This window comes from Elephas maximus, chromosome 3 (genome assembly GCF_024166365.1).
Source record: "Elephas maximus indicus isolate mEleMax1 chromosome 3, mEleMax1 primary haplotype, whole genome shotgun sequence".
Classification (NCBI taxonomy): Eukaryota; Metazoa; Chordata; class Mammalia; order Proboscidea; family Elephantidae; genus Elephas; species Elephas maximus.
The window spans coordinates 79,572,315-79,589,682 of NC_064821.1; the positions used below are offsets into that span (position 1 = coordinate 79,572,315).

The 17,368-nt window shown below is 52.7% G+C and overlaps 1 protein-coding gene across 2 annotated transcripts; it reads right to left on the bottom strand.

The window, feature by feature from the left end:
* Positions 1 to 2,051: 2,051 nt before the first annotated feature.
* On the bottom strand, positions 2,052 to 10,599 carry FHL3 (four and a half LIM domains 3). 2 transcript variants are annotated; one of them, XM_049878827.1, is made up of 6 exons: positions 10,429 to 10,599; positions 5,091 to 5,266; positions 4,809 to 4,983; positions 3,266 to 3,435; positions 2,960 to 3,146; positions 2,052 to 2,832 (listed from the first exon to the last, which is right to left on the bottom strand). In XM_049878827.1, exons 2-6 carry the CDS (start codon positions 5,244 to 5,246, stop codon positions 2,678 to 2,680), a joined length of 843 nt encoding a protein of 280 aa, XP_049734784.1. In that variant the 5' UTR covers positions 5,247 to 5,266; positions 10,429 to 10,599; the 3' UTR covers positions 2,052 to 2,677. The 2 variants fall into 2 exon arrangements, with proteins under 2 accessions (XP_049734784.1, XP_049734785.1); XM_049878828.1 differs by having other exon boundaries at positions 10,513 to 10,574.
* Between the last annotated feature and the right edge of the window lie 6,769 nt (positions 10,600 to 17,368).

The window sequence follows — 17,368 nt, forward strand, 5'->3', positions numbered from 1 at the left end:
ATAAGCAAGACCTCCAGTGTTTGAGAATGGGGGACCCCAGGCACAGCTGCCCTCTGGGGCTTTTCCTGGGCCCCTAGGAAAGAAGGGAGAAATCTCCATTCTGGAGTGGAGTAACTCAGGGTGTTTATTATTATTATTTTTTGTAAGGTTGGTGATCTGTCCTATTTCATCCAATAAGAGATACCATCAAATGTAAAACTTACCATTATTTTAAGCTCCAAAAAGAAAGGAAAACTGTCAAATTATGACCCAGTTTTATAATTGACACTGTCAATTATAAAATGCATCTCAGGATTCTGAGATCTTAAACCTGGAAAATGTCTTGAAATCAATGAAATGTGGTATCGTACCAGGGTATCTCTTCCTCTTAGGTGGGTGGAACATTTAAGCACCGCCATTCATTCCTTCCCTTTGCCTCAAACTTGATGCCTACCTCCTCCTAAACCCCTTTTCTATCCCCACTCCATCAAATCAGTCCTGTCTTTTCCACTCCTACTGCCACCTGCCACCTGCCTCATCCTCTCTCACCTGGACCACTGCACCACCCGCCTAACCAGCTTGCTCATCTTACTCCTCCAATCCATTATTCATGCCACAGCCCAAGTGATCTTTCCAAAACTGCGATCATCTCACGCCCCTGCTTGAACATTTCCATTAGCTGCTTTACCCGCAGGGTGAGGTCTGTTTAACTTGGCACTTGGCTTTCCGTGACCTGGGCTTTGCCTGCCATTTTAGTCTCCTGGCACTTTTTCCAGATTAAATTACTTGGTGCTTCCCCAAAGCACCATATGTTTTCAGGCCTCCAGGCCTTTGCACCACCTGTTTTCTACGCTTGGACTGCTCCTACTCGACAAATACTCACCGAACTTGTAGTAAGTGCCGGGAGCTGGGAATGGAAGGGGAAACAAGGGAAGCCCCAGCCCAATTCTGACGGTCAAGGAGAGAAACAAAAACGTAAACATGCAATTATTAATCATGGTAAGCGCACTGGGCACTGGGAATGGTGTGTTGAAAATGCCAACCCTTTCCTCAGATAGTTTAGGACTGGGCCCGGGAGGCAGTGTAATGCAGATTAGAATCCAGGATTAGTGACTACCTACAAGACTTTGGGCAACCGCCTGAGTCTCGGTCTTCTCCTCTGTAAAATGGAAGTAATGCCCCACAGGTTTCTGGGAAGGTTTAACGTGAGCTACATCTGATCGCGCGGTTTCCGCCGGACTAGGAGTGAGCCCCACCCCACAGATCGCCCACGGTCCGCCCGCACCCTCACACCGAGGGGCGGCTGCCGGCGGTCCTCTGTGTGCGCATCAGCCCGCGCGTGCCGCGTGCGCGCGCAAAGCTGCCTCCACCAGTCAGATGGCGGCGGCCCAGACCGCAGGCCGCCGAGGGGGCTGGGGGCCCCGGCGTGGGACGCTGGGTGAGGGGTGCAGCGCTCCGCCCCATCTCCCCACTTCGGGGGTTAGCCCTCCACGCTCATTCACGCCCCCGCCCGTGAATCACGGGGGAGGGGGCGGGGCCATGACCCATTCATGCCGGGAATTGGATCCAGATGTTCCCGCGGCGCGTGCAGCTGCATCCTTGCCTTTTTTGGCAAAAAACGTGCGGCCGCGAGAGCGGATCCCGGGCCGCCCCCGCTAATCCCTGGGAAGAGGGGGAAAGCGGGCTGAGGGTCTGGGCTCAGACTGGGGATCCGGACGAGGTGCTCTGCAGGATTTGAGAAGGGCTGTGAGGGGTGGGGGCGATCTGTACCAGAGGTAACCCCACTTCTACTCCCGCCCCCCCCACCCTGACCCTCCTTTCCCCACAAGGAGGAGAAAGCCCTGTGCCAGCAGGAGGGAGGCCCGCTAAGCTTGAGAGGGATGGTAGCTGTGGCTGGGAACCCTTCTTTCGGGATTCCTTCTTCGGGAGGGACTTCCCACCCTGAGTCCAGGCCACCTCCCTCTCAGCCCCGCACAGAAGAGGTCTAGGAAGAGCTTCAGCATCTCCTGGTCCGCAAAGGAAGCTTCCTTCCCTCCCCTTCCCCCAGACAAACACATGAGGCCGGAGCTTTCTCACACTGCTTTATTACAGAATCTGGAGGGGGGAGCCCCATGGCCACCCCTCTGCCCATCTCTCCGTAAAATGGAGCTGAAATGAAATGAGAAGACACTCGGTGGACACAGAGCTCCTGCACGCTAGGACCCCCACCCCCAACCAGCAACCCCTGCCCTGCTGCTTAGACAGCCCCAGCCCTAGTGATGGGATTGGAATGGGGCCAGAAGAGGAATCAGACCTGAGTATAGCCCACTTTTTAGGACTTCTCAGGCACCCACAGAAGACCAAACGTCTTTGGAGAGAAGTCTAGATTTAAGGGGATCTGGGTTCCAGGGCCCATGTTTGGAGGGCTGGGGTCTAGAGCTCTGATTTGTGAAGGGGCCTTTGTCTGAGACCATGGGGGAGAGGGCTGAGTTCTGGAGTTGGGGTGGGAGCTTGAATCCTGGAGGCTCTATAAGAGGCTGGGTCTGGGGACCCTGGGTCATGGAGTACCAGTTTGGAGATGTTGGGATAAGGAGGCTGAATCCTGGAGCCAAGGGGCAGTTCCATTTTGGGGAGGGGCTGGGGTCCGAGAGGTGGTTTGGAAAGGGAGTCATAGTCCTAGAGCCCTGGTTTGGGAGGGCCTGGGCCCAGGAGCCCTGCCTCAGGGCCCTGCCTGGCTGCAGCCCTGGCACAGCACTTGGTCTCCGTCGGGCACGAAGCCTTGGCCCACCAGGGAGGTGGAGCAGCGGGCGCAGGAGAAGCAGCTGTGGTGCCAGTGACGGTCTTCAAAGGACACATACTTGCCCCCACCAAGTCCTGGAGGGAGGCTGGAGGTTAGCTCTGCAAATCCCAGGGCTAAGTCCTGTCCCTCAACCTCGCCCAATACCAGATGCCATTCACTTGTCTGTACCCTACCCACCCTATTTTTTGACCCTTGTCCCACCTGTGATGGGGCGCTTGCAGCTGCTGCACTTAGGTGCAAAGAGTTCCCCATAACAGTCCACGCAGTAGGGATCATCATCCCGGGAGGTGAACTGCTGTCCTGCCAGGGGTGTCTGGCACCCGGTGCAGACCAGGCATTCTCGATGCCAGGGCTGGTCACGGTATGTCACGCCTCCCTGTGTCAGCGTCTGTGGGGGCAGCATCCGTCAGCTGGGGAGTGGGGATTCCCACCCCACAACAGAGCCTTATTCACCCCACCTGTTAGTGCAGTGGAAGTTGGCACCCTACCCGCTGGCCCAGCCCTTACCTTGCTGCAGCGGGCACAGCGAGGTGCAAACTTGTTCTCGTAGCAGGGTACACAGTAGTGACCACCCTTGTCAGGCACAAAAGAATGGGAGCCCAGCGGCTGCTCACAGCCACTGCACAGGAAACAGTGCTCATGCCACGTCTGGCCTCCATACTCCAGCTTCCGGGACCCTGTAGGGGACAGGGGTCCCACTCAGAGGCTGTGTCCCAAGCTCCAGAGGGATATCCTTTGCTACCCCCCAGAACAGTACCCACTGTTCCCATAGTCTGAGCAGAGTAGTGTTCATGTATATGCGGCAAGACCCCCACCACATACTCCGTATGATAACCTCCCTCAAACCCAAACACTGCACATGACGGCTCAGCCCCCATAGCCTAGACATGAGGGTTTAGGCATATGTTAAGTGCCCATATGTACCAGATATGATATAACAGGCATGAGTCTCGGTACAGGCTGAGACCCTATACACCAGACATGATGGTATTAGCACACACACCCCCCAAAGAAACAAAACTCATTGCCATTTTTGATTGATTCCGATTCATGGCAACCCAATGTGTTACAGAGTACAGCCAAGCTCCATAGGGTTTTCTTGACTGTAATCTCTATGGAAGCAGATTGCCAGGCCTTTCTTCTGTAGCATCACTGGATCAGTTTGAACCACCAACTTCTTGGTTACTAGTCTATTGCAAACTGTTTGCACCACCCAGGGACCTGGCACACAAAGACCCCACATATACCAGGCAAGCAAGTCTCTATCCACACAACGTTCTAATGCCTGGGGCATGATAGATTCAGTATGTGCTAAGCCCTTGCATATCTCAGGCACGCCACTCTCCACTCACGTATCTACTAGATGCCCTCTGTTTATGTGTCTCTGCACACACTAAGGAGCCCTGGTGGTACAGTAGTTAAGAACTTGGCTGTTAACCAAAGAGTCAGCAGTTCAAATCCGCCAGCCGCTTCTTGGAAACCCTTTGGGGCAGTTCTACTCTGTCCTATAGGGTCGCAATGAGTCTGAATTAACTTGACAGCAGTGGATTTGGTTCTGGGGCACACACTAAGCCCAATGCACCAGGCACGAGAGTCTCTGCCTGCCTTTAGCTCTTACAAGTACCAAACATGTATGTCTTTATACATGCTAAGGCCTTAAGTGTGTATCAAGTGTGGTAGTCTGTCTGTACATGCTAAGCCTCCAGGTGTTTACCAGACCTGCTGGTCGAGCACACATGAAGCCCTCAGGAATGTACCAAGCTCGTCAGTTCCTGTACATGCTAAGCTGTCATGTGTATACCTGGCCTTGTCAGTCCCTGTGCGTGCTAAGTCCCAAGAGCATACAAATATGACATTTCCAAGAACATACTGTGTATGTAGGCCTGTACACATCCAAGCCTCTAGGTGTGTAATCAGATACGCATGCTGGCCCCTGCACATGCAAAGACCCTACATAGATGCCAGGTGTCCTGATCTCTGTACATGCTAAGCTCCCACGTAGATGCCAGGCATGCCACTCCCTGCATATGGTAAGCCCCTGGGGACGTACCAGGCATGACGGTCTCCCCACAGGCAGAGCACTGTGAGGAGAAGGCACTGCAGTAGCAGTCATTGCAGAGCAGCTCGCTGTCCTGGCAGGTGAAGGGCTCATCGGCCAGGGAGCGCTGGCAGCGGCAGCAGCGGAAGCAGCCCTCGTGGAAGTGGCGGTCTTCATAGAACAGCTCCTGCGGGGAGCACAGTGGGGGTGCTGGCATCCAGGCCTGGTAGATCTACCTTTTGCCTCCTCCCACCAGCCCCACCCACTCCCTGCTTTGTCTGGTCCGGTCCTCACCCTCGAGTCATGCCCAATAAGCTGCTGGCACTCAGCACAGGTGTTGGCAAAGGTGTTGTCATAGCAGGGCACGCAGTGGGGTCCGCCGTCTGTCTGAATGTACTTGCGGCCATACAGGGATTCACCACATTTTGCACAGTCAAAGGCCTCGCTCATGGTGGCACTGTGGGTGCGCCCTGTTAGGAACACAAGATGGGGCAGGGGTCACCAAGGGGGGCTGTGGCTTAGCCCCTTGCAAGAGCCCTTTGCATTCAAGAAAGGGACCAGGCATAGGAAGTGCCAGGTCAGAGCAGGTGGGGATGAAGAAGGGGTGCTTCTGGGAACCCAGGAGTCCTGCACATTTATTTCTGTATTTACAGGTGGGGGTGTGAAGGGGTCAGGAAAGAATCAGGAAGCAAAGTTGCTTTCTTATCTAGGCTCTGGCAGATCAGGGGGGAGGGGGCTTTTCCTGGGTCAGTGACTCATTTCCTGCCCCAGCCTGAGTTTAGCAAACACTGTCTCTAGGGTGGCAGGACCAGGGGCAAGAAGCCACACCACTCTACCCCATCTGACTAGCATGCCCATCCTCTCCTGACTCCCAGGAAGATGTGAATAAAGGAACCTCTATCAGATATCTGGAGTGGGGGGTTAGGGATGGGAATGGGTTGTTCCCACCCCCTCCTGATCCAGGAAACGGTGGAATGCTAGATGGCTGCTGGACAGATGAATGGTGGAGGAGACCTGTGTGAGAAGCTGGGCCTCCCCTCCCAGAAAAGAATCAGCCCGGCAACAAGAACTTCAGAGGCTCAGCCTAAGTTTCAGCAGGAAGGAAATCCTGCAAGCTGGACGCAGCCAGACTTCCCCAGCTGGACCCTCTGCCCTCATCCCCTTCCACCCCTGCTGTGTCTCTGGTCACACCGGGCTGGGCAGCCTTGGCCTGCAACATCTGCAGCAGCTGTGATAGCCCAGATGGCCAGATGTCAAGTTTTGCCAACAACAGGGGAGAAAAAAGGGAAATGAGATGGCAGGGGAGGAAGAGGGGAAATGGAGACAGAATGAGAGAGAGAGAAAAAGAAGTGTGCTCCAACCCACCCCCCAGAATCACCCCTGGCAGCATCTGGCACAGCCTCTGGGTGAGACAGTCTCTTCCTAGCTCTTCTGATTTCTAAGGGTTTGGGACTGGGAGTAAAGGGTGAGGGAGCGGGAGCCACTGAAGATGTTTTCTCCCCAGTTTGGGAGGGGCCCCCCCAGGGGTGGGGGAGTGAGGCAAAGGGGAGCCCTGAAAGCTGTTGCTGCAGACACCCAGCCCCCCACCAAACCTCAGACACTTTCCATTTTCTCAGGAACAAAGCATGTTTGCAGGATGAGGTCATGCACACAGCTGCCTCTGGAACAGGAGCATGGGGAATGGGGGGGTAGGGAAGTGGGGTTCCCAGTCCCTTCTGCTGCCTCTGATTGCAGTCTCTAGCCCCAAAGTCAGAGCTCCCCAGCCCTGGCCTCCTCTACCATGAAGCCAACTCTCTAAGGACTGGGATCCAGGGTGGGTGGACAGGAGCCACCAGGACCCATGGGAAGGCCCTGGAACACTGAGCTGGGCCATTTCCCAGCTGCAGATGAGTCTGGGGGAAGTCAAAGAGACATACAAAGAACCTCTCCAATCCACTCCCTCTCCCATTAGACCCCAGTGACTGGCTGTCCCCAGAGCCTGCCCTGGATCAAGCTGAAGGAAAAGCCCTCCTTTTCTCAGCCACCACAAGTGGGAAATCCTTGCCAACAAGCATTGCTCTCTGGCCTGGAGTCCAGACTCCAGGCGCCAGCAGACACCCCAGGCCCTGAGGGCCTGGCTTCTCTGAAGGGATGGCCTGTGAGCTTTCACCTTCCCTTCTGTACAATGGGAGAATACTCAGTGCACACTTTGGGCCAGGGCCCGAAGCCATCAGGAGCTGTGGTCTTCAGAGCAGGATTCCTGGGGTGTGGGACTATGCAGCAGGGTGCCCCTAGCACTCAGTACTGTCCCTCCCCTCCCAGGCCCAGGTTTCCTCTGGCCCAACATCTGAGGCTGGCCTGGGCTGTCAGCCACTGGACAGCAGGGGGCCATGGAAGTGGAGAGTGTGGTCCTGTGTCCAAGAGTGCACCAGGTCCTTTCCTTCCTCTATGGCTTGGTCAGCAGCAACAGCCGCCTTCCCAGGCCCAGGCTAGCCCCGGGCTGGCACGCCCGCCCTCTGGGAAGACGTAGTCACTCTCAGACAGAAACACCCCAAATAGGGTATAGGCGTGGCTTGTTCCCTTCCCAGAATCCCCTAATCTGTCAGGCTGGGCTGTGGTGAGGACAGAATGAAGGGCACTATCAAGGCCCACCTGTCTCTGCCCATCCCCCTTCCCCCCCCTTCTCTGGCAGGGCTTGGGGGTATTGAAGACAGCCAGGCCTTCCTGGCTGCGGGGGTGGGGGGGGGGCACAGAGGGAGACTTGCTCAGTCTGCCAGATGGCTCTCAGCCCTTGCCCTCTCCCCCACCACACATATAGACACACAGCTGGCACTTCCTAGCAAACCTCCTAGAGCTCAGAATGGCTGGATAACAGACTTGGTGTGTGGAGCAAAATCTTAAATCTGGGTTTGAATCCTGGCTCCCTTCACTTACTAAGCTGGGTGACCTTGGGCAAGTCACTTAAGCTCCCTGAGCCTATTTTCCCATCTAATAAAATGAGGTAATTATAACTCTCTACCTCCTAGGGTTGTTGTAAGGTTTAAATGGGGTGATACTTGTAAAGTACCTGGTAGATAGTAAACAAAAAAAACCAAACCCGCTGCCATCGAGTCGATTCTGACTCATAGTGACCCTATAGGACAGAGTAGAAGTGACCCATGGTTTCCAGGGGGCGCCTGGTGGATTCGAACTGCTGACTTCTTGGTTAGCAGCCAAAGCACTTAAGCACTATGCCACCAGGGTTTCCTGGCAGATAGTAAACACTCAGTAAATGTTGGCTGTTGGTCTTTTTATTATTAGTCCATTTTTCATAGTGGGGTCAGATGGCAGTTTCTCAGCCAGGCCTGGTGTTATAGATTGAATTATGACCCCCAAAAATACATGTTGTAAATCCTAACCTCTATGCCTATGGTTATAATCCCATTGGGGAATGGGTTGTCTTATGTTAATGAGGCGGGATTAGTGTAGGGTGTATCTTGAGTCAATCTCTTTTGAGATATAAAAGAGATTAAACATAAGTTAGAAGCAGAGATGGGGGAAGAGAGGTGCCAAGCCATGTGAAGATTGCTCAGGAGCACAAGCTCAGAAGAGACTAGGACCCTCCCCCAGAGCCAACGGAAAGTCTCCTACTAGAGCTGGCGCCTTGAATTAGGACTTCTAGCCTCCTAAACTTCCAGAAAATAAATTCGTTTGTTAAAGCCACCCATTTGTGTTATATTTCTGTTATAGAGGCACTAGATAACTAAGACATAGGTAAGGGAACTGTACTTTCTCAGTGTAGCTGGGGAATAGAAGAGGCCCTGAGGCCCATGGGGCTGGCTGAGGAGACTAGGAGGGCTAGTGGTGGCTCTGGCCCAGCCACCCTGCTCCAGCAAGCCTATCTCTGCCTGCAACCTATCCCAGAGGCACAGGTGTGTGCGCACCAGCATGCAGCTTTGCCCTCCCAAAGAGCATTCACACCCACTACCTCATCAGGCCTCAAAAGACAGGCATCACTCTCCAGCTGAGCATAAGAATGCCAGGGCAGGGCCATGCCCAAGATCACTCAGGTAGTCAGAAAGCCCAGGTCTCTGCCACCCAGCCTGGAGCCCATTCCCGCTTCTCTCCCTGGAAATCCTTTGAAAGGGGTTTGGTGGTGGTGGAGGGGCTGGTCAGTATTTGAGGGCAGGGAAACAGGAGATGCTGGGTAATATCACCAGGACTGGAGCTTGGCTCTTCTCCCCTTTTACCCCCCAGCTGCCAGCTCTGCGATTGGAAGACACCCAGAAGCCTTTCCAATTACCCATGCCAACCACTCAAACCCTCCAGCCCCCAACTGTCCAGGAGGGCCCCACAGCTGTGAGTCAGGATCAGGACAGACACCTCCCCCAGCTCCCAGGAGTTGACAGGAGTCTTAAGGGGTGAAACCAAACTCCCCCACTCCCCACTACCAGGCACCAATCCCAAACTCCTTTCCCCCTTCAGTTCCCCCAAGGGACCTGGAAGTCAGAGAAGCTTAGGCAAAGAGGGATGGGGCACAGGATCTGGCAGCTGCTCTGGGGACAGGGGAGGAAGAGTTCATTCACCCTAGGTCCCCCAGGGCTGAAGCAATGCATCCAAGACTTGAGTTTAAAAATAAGTTGGGGCTGCCTTGGTGGCTGTGTGTATTCGTGGGGCTGCTTCTTCATCTCAATCTCACTGTCTCAGGTCCTGGGCCTCGGGGGGCTCAGCTGGCTCAGCTTCTGCTTCCCCACATCCTGGCTTCCCCATCTTTCCTGGCCTGGGTCTCTGGGTCTATCTTGGAAGCTGTCAGCTCGCCTGTCTCTCTGCTCCCATTAAATCTCAGTCTCTGGAGTTCTGGCTCTGCTCTGCTCATAATTTCTCTGTCTCAGCACACTTCAGCAGCTTTCCTTATGTTTTTGGGTGTCTGTCTTTGACTAGCTATCTCCCAGTGGTGGCCACCACCTCTCTGGATCTCTGCCTCTGTACACTCAAATCTTGGTCTCACAGTCTGTCTTTAGAAAGCCTCAGTGTCTCCACCTCTACCCTCTGAGCTAGACAGTGAATCCAGAGGCGGGCTTACCAGGAAGCTAAAGAAACATAAAGTTCAGGGCACTCAAAGGCCCTAGCAATGTGTTTACGGGGTCATATGAATGTCTTTTCTTAAAATGCTCCACAAAATCCTAATCTGTCCCTATATCTCGGGTCCGTCTCTCGGTGACTCTGTACACCAAGTCTGTGTCCGTGTTTCCATTATGTCTGTAGCCCGTCTGTCTCCGCAGACCCGGAGCCTAAGCCAACCGCTCATGTCCCTGTCTCTGTCCCGGTGTCTCGGTCCACCGAGGTTTCTGCCAGCCTGTTTCTCGGACCCTCCCGGTCTCTGCAGGCCGAAGTCTGTCTCTCTGGCTTTTCTATTTCAAACTTCGTCCCCTCCCCCGCCCCACTCTCGAGGCAGCCCCCGCTCCGCCAGGCGGCCGGGAGCGGTCCAGTCGGGACAGCCGGCGCTCCGGTGCTCAGCGCCTCCGGCTCCCAGCGTGCCCGGTGTCCCCGGCCGGACCTGGGCAGGGGGCGGGAGCCGCAGCTGTCCTTAACCCTGTGCGGGCTGTCTCCGCTCCCCGGCCCGAGGGAGGGGACCCGGCTCTGGGATTCAGAGCCGGGTCGGCGGGGAGCTCACCTCGAAGCAGGCGGCAGCAGCGGGGCGCAGCGCCCGTGAGGGTGGGGACAGGAACCGGGGGTCGCGTCTCTCGGCGGCTCCTACCTGCGGGCCGGGCCGAGCGGCGGCCGAGCGAGCTGCCGGCGAGGCTGCCGGCTGGAGACGGACTGTGTGGGCGAGTGGGAGCTTGGCCCCAACCCCTCCCCGAGGAAGTGAGCGCGGGAGCCCGCCCCGCCCGGCCCCCGCCCCCGGGCCCCCCTGCCCTCAGGGTGCGGACCCCGCCCCCGGTCCCCCAAGCGGGCCGCTGGGGGCCAGGCCCCGCCCCCACCTCCCTTTCAGACTGGAGCCAGCCCCAACCCCCCTCCCCCAGGCCAGCCTAACCTGGCCCTCCCAACCTTCCCGGAGGGAGGGACCCCACCCCTGCCCCCTCCCTGCAGCCTTTGCTGTCCTCTCTGTCTCCCCTTCTGTGCCCCCAGCTGCAAGCGGGGGATTGCCGTATTCAACCCCGGACAAGAGGCAGTGGACCCCGCAGACCAGGGTCTACTAGGAGACCAAAGAGTCCTCATGCCCTCTTTGTGTCCCCCTACCGGCTTTCCCCAGGGGTCACACTCAGCTTGAGCGTGTGTAGGAGGCCTTAACCCAGCCTGGAGGAGGGGATGGAGTCAATTCAGCTGTCACGGCTGGGTCAGTGGGAACTCAGGTGTTCTCCGGAAACAGGGGGTGAAGAAAGGGCCTCCCTATAGTGCCCTGACCTTCGAAGAGTCTTATTCCACAACCCTGAGCGGCAAAAACAGAGGTAACTACCTCCCCAACCCCAGCTGAAACCTGGCACTGTGAGATCCCGCCTTGATTTCCGTAGTGCCCAAAAATAGTTTTGACCTTTGATGCCCAGGGGAGACCCTAATCCTTGGCCCCATGATCTTTGGGCTTTTTTTTTTTTTTTTTAGGAGGGGTGTGAGGATGTGAGTGGCAGAAATAATGGAGGGGAGGGAACCCTCCCCCGTTTTCTGCAGTTTCTGAGCCTCTGGCTTCCTCCCTGTGCCTGGGAGGGAGAGCTGGCACCTGCCAGGGACATGGTGCCTCTCCAGGTTCTTGAGGCCACCCCCCCTGGGATCTTCAGGCTTGTCACTAGGAATAAATAGCCTCCCTCTGGAGGGAAGGGGGAGGGAGGAAGGAGGCTCTGCTGTACTGTTTGCAAAACAAGAGACAACAAACCAACCCTGGAAATAACCTCGGGCATCTAGAGATTGAGGTACCCACAGAGGCCCCCCAACCCCTCCCCAGGCTGAGTCCTGCCAAGCTCTCAGGGCAGGGACCCACTCCCTCCCATGCTGGGGCTCCGGAGGACCCTCCTCTCCCATCTCTGCATCACCTGCCTGGATTCCCACTCCTAAATTGCTAAATTGCCCTTCGGGCCAGGTTTCCTTTCTTAATTAAATAATTGCTTGTTTATTATTACTGTTGTTGTTGCTGCCTAAACTGCAAGTTCCATGAGGGCAGAAACTGGGTCTATCTTGTTTACTACTGCATTCTCAGTATTTATTCCAATGTCTGGCACATAATAAATATCTGATGAATGAATGAATGAAGACACTGCTTCAATCTGACTCCAACCCCCTAGTTTGGACCATAGGCACCTGCTATCCGGAGCCCAGGAAGTGAGCAGCTAGCCTATGGGTGGGCCCTTTCACTGGCATTGAGGTCCGCAGAGTCTAGGGACTGGTCTCACAGGTGCAGGGGACTCCCAGCCCTGGGGAGTCACTGAGTTGGAGTAGATGGCAAGAGGGACGTCTGCTCTGGGGTGAGGGAAGGGTGAAGGTAAGAAGCTTGCAGAAATGAAGTGGTTATGAGTAAGTAAGGAAGGCTCTGGATTAAAGGCAGAGTATTGGGTCTCTGCTGTTTTCTCATAGCTTGAATCTCTGCCTAATAGCCTTAATTATAATACGAGCCAGTGTTTCCTGAATTCTTACTTTGCACCAGTTCCTATCTAAGCACTTGACATGTAGGAACTCACCTGATCATCCAACAAATTGATGAAATATTATTTTTATCCTTACTTTAAAGATGAGAAAAGGGAGGCAGAGTGACACAACTAATAATGGCAAAGCTTCAAACTGAAATCCAGACAATCAAATGTCAAAGCCCCTTATGCCAAAAATAAGCTTAACCACTAGGCGCTACAGCCTCTATAGTCATTTAAGCCTTGGTCTCTTCATTTGTTGAATAGTTGACTCCCTATCACATAGTGTTGTTGTGAGTATTGGATGAGAGCACACAGTAGGTCTTCAATATTTGGTAATTACCCCCACTCCTCAAACCCACATACCCTTTCATGGTCAAGTGTTAAGGTTCTGTTGCTTGGATTTGGAGCCTGGAGGCCAGAGAAGGTTAGGACATCTCCTGGGGGAGGGGGACTGGCTTAGAGAAGGGGGACTGTGTCTTTTTCCCTCTCCATTTCCAGCTCCCCGATGGGCTCACATTTCCCTGCCCACTCTATTTCGGTTGGCCCAGGAGGACGTGCCGCATGAAGGCCTGGGTATCAGCCACATGGACTCTCTGTTCCCTATCTGTCTTCCCCCACTCTCTGGGGAACAGGTGTGTCTGAGCCAGGGCTGGAAGCAGAGTTTCTAGTGCTGCATGACAGGTTCGGGGTGAGTGAGATCTGGTTGTCCCTTTATACATCTGGGAGGTCCCACACAGCCTTCCTTGTCTCATGGTGGAAGGGGGCTTGCTCAGGGTCCCCAGCTGTTCTACCACCTTGGAAAGGTTTTCAAAGGAGGCCTGGGTGATGACTGACAGGCCTCTCATGGTTTCCTCTGGGTGCTGAATCACTCTCTGATGCCTGTAACCACAAGTCCTCCTTCACCCAGAGAGAAAACTTCCTTCCTTCTCTGAGTGTATTGCTCACTCTTACACGTACTAGGCAGCCTAGAGCCCCTGCAGGCCTCATGGCTTAGCCGACACCCTTTTGCAAATTGCCCAGAAAACACTGTCCTCGTGACCCCAAGCCTGACGATGGGTCTGTGGGTGGAGATGGTGAAATGAGTGACTTCTACTGAGCATGGGGGTAAGGGAGAAGTATGGTACAGGGAGCCCTAATGTGGTTAAATGCCTACCTTGTGCTAAGTGCTATCGTTACCTCCTTTAATCCTTATAAAAACCATACGATGTGTTATTATTATTACCACCATTTCATAGATTAGGAAATGAGGCTCAGAAGAGTTTGAGACTGTGGCCCCAAATCATAAGCCCACAGGTGGTCGATGTGCAGTTCAAATCCAGGGCTGACTCAGGGTTCCCCTAGGGCACAAAACTGCCTTCTGGGCATGCCTTTTTTGGAGGAAGTGCAGGAGTGGCTGGGCTGCCACCTGGTCACTCGGCCTGATGTGTGAGCTTCTTAATCTGGCTCATTATTGACTCTTGGCTTTTTGTAAAAGAGATGGAGGAAGTACAGCCAGAATGTTCCTTAGAAGCAAGTGTGGCGAGAGTTCATCTCTCTTGCTTTGGACATGTTTTCAGGAGGGACCAATCCCTGGAGAAAGACATCCTGCTTGGTAAAGTAGAGGGTCAGCAAAAAAGAGGAAGACCCTTTATGAGATTGATTGACACAGTGGCTGCAATAATGGGCTCAAACATACGTACTATCATGAGGATGGCACAGGACCAGGAAACGTTTCATTCTGTTATATGTAAGGTTGCTATGAGTTGGAGCTGACTCTACAGCACCAAACACCACCACCATTATGTACTAGACACCATGCTGGGAACCAGAGGCACAATGGTTCTAGTTCTAGCTATTCCACAAACTAGTCGTGTGTTCTCCATTAGACTAGCCTTCTAAACTGTGCTGTCCAATGGAGTAGCCACTAACTACATGTGGCTGTTTAAATTAAACTTAATTAAAATAAAAAAAATTAGCTCCTCAGTCACAATTCCATGTTTCATGTGTTAAATAGCCACACATGCCTATTGGCTACCATATTGGAAAGTGCAGATATAGAACATTTCCATCACTGGCAGAAAGCTCTACTGGATGGCGCAATCTGGGTCTCTGTGTTGCCTGGGAAATGGGGATAATAACACAGTAAAGCCTGCAAAAGCTGGAACTTGTGTAAGGAGGAAACCTGTTAGAGAAGGAAAACGCAAATATTTTTCAGTAAATAGAGTGCAATAGAAAAGTGGTGACTGCACCTGTTACAAGGCAGAAAACATTTTTTTTTCAAAGTTTTGAGGATCATTTCTTTTTTTTTAATTTTTATCATGTTTTAAGTGAAATTTTACAAACCAAGTCAGTCTCTCATACAAAAATTTATATACACCTTGCTATATACTCCTAATTGCTGTCCCCCTCATGAGACAGCACACTCCTTCCTTCCACTCTCTCTTTTCTGTCCTTTCAGCCAGCTTCTGACTGCCTCTGCCCTCTCATCTCCCCTCTGCACAGGATATGAAAGGCAGAAAACTTTTGAGACTTGGGAAAACAAGGCAGTCCCGTCAAGTTCTGGCCCTCACAGGTTTCATGGTATAAACATCCCCTCACAGAGTTGATTGCAGGGTGGCGGCAGAGATGGTGGTGGTGGCAATTTATTAATTTACAAATATTAATGTAGTGCCTACTCTGTGCCAGGCACTTGCTCTAGACACTGGGGATACAAGCAGCAAATAAGACATGATTCTTGATCTCATGGAGATTACATACATTCATGGACATGTGTGGAACTGGAGGTTGCGGGGTGAAGCAGAAATAAATAAGAAAACAAGCAAAAATATCAGACTGTGTTTTGAAGAAAATAAAATAGAGTGATGTGATAGGCTGGGGATGGGGGCTGCTATAGCAAATGCAGTGATAGGAAAACTCCCCTTGGAGAGGATATTTGAGCTGAGATCTGAGGGGCAAGGAAGAGCCAGTCAAGTGAGCATCAGGGTAGGGAGTTCCAGGCAGAGGGAAAAACAGTTGCAGAGGGCTTGAGGTAAGAATGAGCTTGTTTGCTTAGGGGCAGCAAGAAGGTCAGTATGGCCGAGGGAAAAGGAGTGATATGAGGCTGGGAAAGTAGGTCCTGGCCAGACCGTGAAGGGCCTTGTCTTCTAATGGCAAATGACAAATGAGATGGAGTTTTGTTAATGCATGTGACCAGAGTTGGTCAAGGCTCAGGTCCGGAGGCAGGAAAGGACTTTTCACACAGTAGATCTCAGCTACTTTTCATGACCTTTGGTCTACTGGACTAGCACCTCTGGGGACTGAAGAGATGATATCCCCAGATGATATCAGCTGGAGGGGTGACCCCTGTCATGAGTAATGGGCAAAATTACAGAACCTGCTGAAGGTCAGTTTCACGTGGTAGAAAAGAAACCAAAGGGCTTTGGAATGTTCTGCTGTCTCCAAGACTCTTCCTAGCCTTAGAGGCAGGTTTAATGATGATAAAAATAATACAGTGAAACCTGTAAGAGCTGAAGTTGATGGGACTGCCTTGTTTTCCCAGGTCTCAAAAGTTTTACGCCTTTGACAGGGTGCAGTCACCGATATTCTGTCGCTCTCTATTTAGTGAAAATATTTGAGTTTTCCTTCTCTGACAGGTTTCTGCCTTACACAGCTTTCCAGCTTCCGCATGTTTTACTGTAGTTCCAGTTTATTGTGAACTTGCTAAGAGCTGAACACTGCAGTAAGCACTTTGTGGTTGTTAGGTGCCTTCAAGTTGATTCTGACTCATAGTGGGCCCATGTGACACAGTAGAACTGCCCTATAGGGTTTCCTAGGCTGTAATCTTTACTAGAGCAGATTGACAGGTCATTTCTCCCAAGAAGCAGCTGGTGGGTTCTAACTGCCAATCTTTCAGTTAGTGCCCAGCGCTTAACCATTGTGCCACCAGGGTGTCTTTAGTATGCACTTTACAATGGGAACCCTGGGGGCGTAGTGTTTAAGTGCTATGGCTGCTAACCAAGAGGTCAGCAGTTCAAATCCACCAGGTGCTCCCTGGAAACTATGGGCAGTTCTACTCTGTCCTATAGGGTTGACTGTGAGTCAGAATCAACTGCAATGGATTTGGTTTTTTTTGTGTGTGTTTACACACAATATTTCATTTAATCCTCACAACAATCCTGTGGGTATAGTATTATTACCTCCATTTTACAGATGGGTAGACTGAGGCTGAAGGAGCCCCGGTGGTGCAATGGTTAAGTGCTCAGCTGCCAAAAGGTCAGTGGTTCAAACCTATCAGCCACTCTGTGGGAGAAAAGACCTGGCCATCTGCTCTGGCAAAGATTTACAGCCTAGGAAACTCTATGGGGCAGTTCTCCTCTGTCAGTCGAGGGCACACAACAACAATAACAGACTGAGGCTCAGAGAAGCTAACCTTGCCTTGGCTGGTAGCTGAGTTAGGGTTGGAACCAGGGCTTTGAACTGGTTCCTTCTAGTTTGAACCCCTGCTGAGAATTTGCAGTTCTAACAAGTTTCCGGGTGATGCTAACGCTGCTGGTTAGGGACCAATTCTGAGAACCACTAGTAGAGCCAATAAAAAACCAAACCCACTGCCGTCAAGCCGACTCTGACTTATAGTGACCCTGTAGGACACGGAAGAACTGTCTCATAGAGTTTCCAAGGCTGAAATCTTTACAGAAGCAGATTGCCACATCCTTCTACTGTGGAGTAGCTGATGGATTTGAACTAGCAGCCTTTCAGTTAGCAGCCAAGTGCTTAACCCACTGCCCCACCAGGGCCTCTACTAGTAGGGCAGTGGTTCTCAAAATTTATTGTATGTATCACTGGAGATTTTGTTGAAACGTAGATTCTGATTCAGTATATCTGGGGGGTGGAAATGCAAATTCTCAGGAGGGGTTCAACCGGAATGGACCAGTTTGAAGCCCTGATTCAGAATACACCTCCTTAGTTCATGGTCCTAATCATTACATGTACTGTCTCAAACCGTCGTTTGGGCTGCAAGCCTTTCCGTTAGTGGTGAGGGGG

Bases quoted from the DNA above. Each gene is read 5' to 3' on its own strand.
- FHL3 (XM_049878827.1), bottom strand. From the start codon at position 5,246: ATGAGCGAGGCCTTTGACTGTGCAAAATGTGGTGAATCCCTGTATGGC. The intron at 3,436-4,808 runs GTACGTCCCCAG...TGTCCCCTACAG, and splicing joins TGGGGAGACCGTCATGCCTG to GGTCCCGGAAGCTGGAGTAT. The intron at 3,147-3,265 runs GTAAGGGCTGGG...CTGCCCCCACAG, and splicing joins GCTGTGCCCGCTGCAGCAAG to ACGCTGACACAGGGAGGCGT.